Source organism: Phalangium opilio, unplaced genomic scaffold (assembly GCF_054372755.1).
Source record: "Phalangium opilio isolate 3A_F unplaced genomic scaffold, DU_Popi_V2 ptg001421l_1, whole genome shotgun sequence".
NCBI lineage: Eukaryota > Metazoa > Arthropoda > Arachnida > Opiliones > Phalangiidae > Phalangium > Phalangium opilio.
Genome location: NW_028324258.1, coordinates 1707739 through 1710517, shown reverse-complemented (window position 1 = coordinate 1710517; position 2779 = coordinate 1707739). Strand labels below are relative to the sequence as shown.

General features: G+C 32.4%; 1 protein-coding gene across 1 annotated transcript; it reads left to right on the top strand.

The window, feature by feature from the left end:
• Window positions 1–1295: 1295 nt before the first annotated feature.
• Window positions 1296–2484, top strand: LOC149583469 (uncharacterized). The gene has a single exon (XM_089864007.1). It carries the CDS (start codon window positions 1714–1716, stop codon window positions 2482–2484), a length of 771 nt encoding a protein of 256 aa, XP_089720133.1. The 5' UTR covers window positions 1296–1713.
• The last annotated feature ends 295 nt before the right edge of the window (window positions 2485–2779 follow it).

Sequence of the window (2779 nt, the reverse complement as noted above, 5' to 3'; positions counted from 1 at the left end):
TTTTTCTGGAGAAATTTTTGACCGAATTCAGCATAATTCCCTATAAAACATTCATTAAAAGTGATTTCATCTCGATTGAACAATAAATAAAAATGTACCTCGACTTTTAATAACATTTTCAAAATCGACGTAACTCGGCCTGAGAAAAACATTTTGAGTATTTGTTCACTATTTTCAAATATAACCACTGAAACCAATATTTTTATACTTTTTGCTTTATTTCAAGCAAATGTAACGATATTCAATCAAAAAACTGTTAAAATTAAATTTTTCAATTAGAAATCATTGTCACGGATTTTGTATCTTGAAGAAGAAAAACATGCGATTTTTTCGGTACACTTTTGAATGCGTTTTTTTCTGGAGAAATGTTTGACCGAATTCAGCTTAATTCCTTATAAAACACTCATTAAAAGTGATTTCATCTCGATTGAACAATAAAGAAAAATGTACCTCGATTTTTAATAACATTTTCAAAATCGACGTAACTCGGCCTGAGAAAAACATTTTGAGTATTTCTTCACTATTTTCAAATATATTCACTGAAACCATTATTTTTATACTTTTTGCTTTATTTCAAGCAAATGTAACGATATTCAATCAAAAAACTGTTAAAATTAAATTTTAAATAAGAAATCGTTGTCACGGATTTTGTATCTTGAAGAAGAAAAACATGCGAATTTTTCGGTACACTTTTGAATGCGTTTTTTTCTGGAGAAATGTTTGACCGAATTCAGCTTAATTCCTTATAAAACACTCATTAAAAGTGATTTCATCTCGATTGAACAATAATTAAAAATGTACCTCGATTTTTAATAACATTTTCAAAATCGACGTTTCACGGCCAAAGAAGCATATTTTGAGTATTTCTTCACTATTTTCAAATATATTCACTGAAACCATTATTTTTATACTTTTTGCTTTATTTCAAGCAAATGTAACGATATTCAATCAAAAAACTGTTAAAATTAAATTTTAAATAAGAAATCGTCACGGATTTTGTATCTTGAAGAAGAAAAACATGCGATTTTTTCGGTACACTTTTAAATGCATTTTTTTCTGGAGAAATGTATGACCGAATTCAGCTTAATTCCTTATAAAACACTCATTAAAAGTGATTTCATCTCGATTGAACAATAATTAAAAATGTACCTCGATTTTTAATAACATTTTCAAAATCGACGTTTCACGGCCAAAGAAGCATATTTTGAGTATTTGTTCACTATTTTCCAATATAACCACTGAAACACAACTACCCCGCCTGCAAGTACTTAAACGACGCTCGCTATTCACCATACACCTGATTCCTCGGGATAATTCCGCCACGACGTACAACTCGATGAACTGTGAATAATCTTAAAAAACCGAAAACGCAAAGAACTAGCTCCGTCTACTCTATATTACATTATCGGCGTGTCTCGGGTTAAATATCGTTTTTTAAGCGCAAAGTTAACGCCTGCGTGTCAGTGAACTCTTAAAAAATAAACTTCTTATCACCGAACTATTATATTCTTCACCAAGGATCCACAAGCAACAGAGCGCCTCTTATCTTGGACAGAACCTAATCTCTCCGTATACTTGCAGGTAACAAACCTTTCTATTCCACTTTGGTGACCAACTTTGGCTCGTGCTCCCATTATAAACTGCTAATTACTATTGCTGCATTATCCAACTTGAATTTGTAATCTGACAATATATCAAAAAATTGTGTTAATTATGAGTGTTGAAATAGGCCTAAGTGACATTTTGCATGAGATAAAGAAGGTTAGCAGGGACCTAGATAGCTCTAGATTAGAAACGAAAGAAGCTTTAAAAAAAATCAATGTAGACGTTAAAAACGAAATAGCGCAGGTTTCCAAAAAAATTGAGGACATAAACTCGGCTCTTAAAACTAAGATCGATAAGGTGACTAGGAAAGTCAACGAACATGAAGAGAGAATCGAAAAAGTCGAAGAACAAACTCTTGAAATTGAAACACTTAGATTTGACCTTGATTCCCTCTCGCATAATATAAAAGAAAAGTTGGATAGTAAGGACAAAGAAATCGAAGTGTTAACAGCTAAATTAGATTTACTGGAAATAGACCGTAGACGCAATAACATTGTAATTTCTGGTATTAATGAAAAGCCGGGAGAGGATCGTAATACTTTGGCCAAACTAACAAATGACATTCTAAATGACCTATTGGGCTGGGAAGGTAAAATTAGGCCACACGAGATTATCAGACGGGGCGAAAACCGTAGAATTATAGTCACCCTCAACAACTCTACCTCCAAACAAGACATCCTAAAAATGGCGTACAAGCTCAAAGGCTCAAACATATATATATCCCATGATTTTACCCCTAAACAAGAAAAGGCAAGATTCCATCTAAGATCTTTCATAAAGGAAGCAGGCGATCAGAATGCCAAATTCATTTCGCATTTCCGGATTCAAATAAACAAGGACCAGTATTATTATGATAATGCAAAAAATAAAGTTATATAGAAAGAATAGATTCCACCTCCACAATTGACTGATAGCCTAGCAATACATAATAAAATATTTTTTTGAAATTAATCTATGTCAATTGTATATTCAAATATTAGAAGCGGTCTTAGAAATCTACCTAGCTTGTGTGCCAATTTAAAAATAAAAAATATAACGTTTGAGATCTTAGCACTAACAGAAACATGGTTTCGTAACGGAAGGTCGTATTGTCTCCCAAACTACTCGTTCCTAGGAATTGGAGATAGAAACGGTGGAGGGGTGGGATTTTATGTTAACCACAATCTCAAAATAT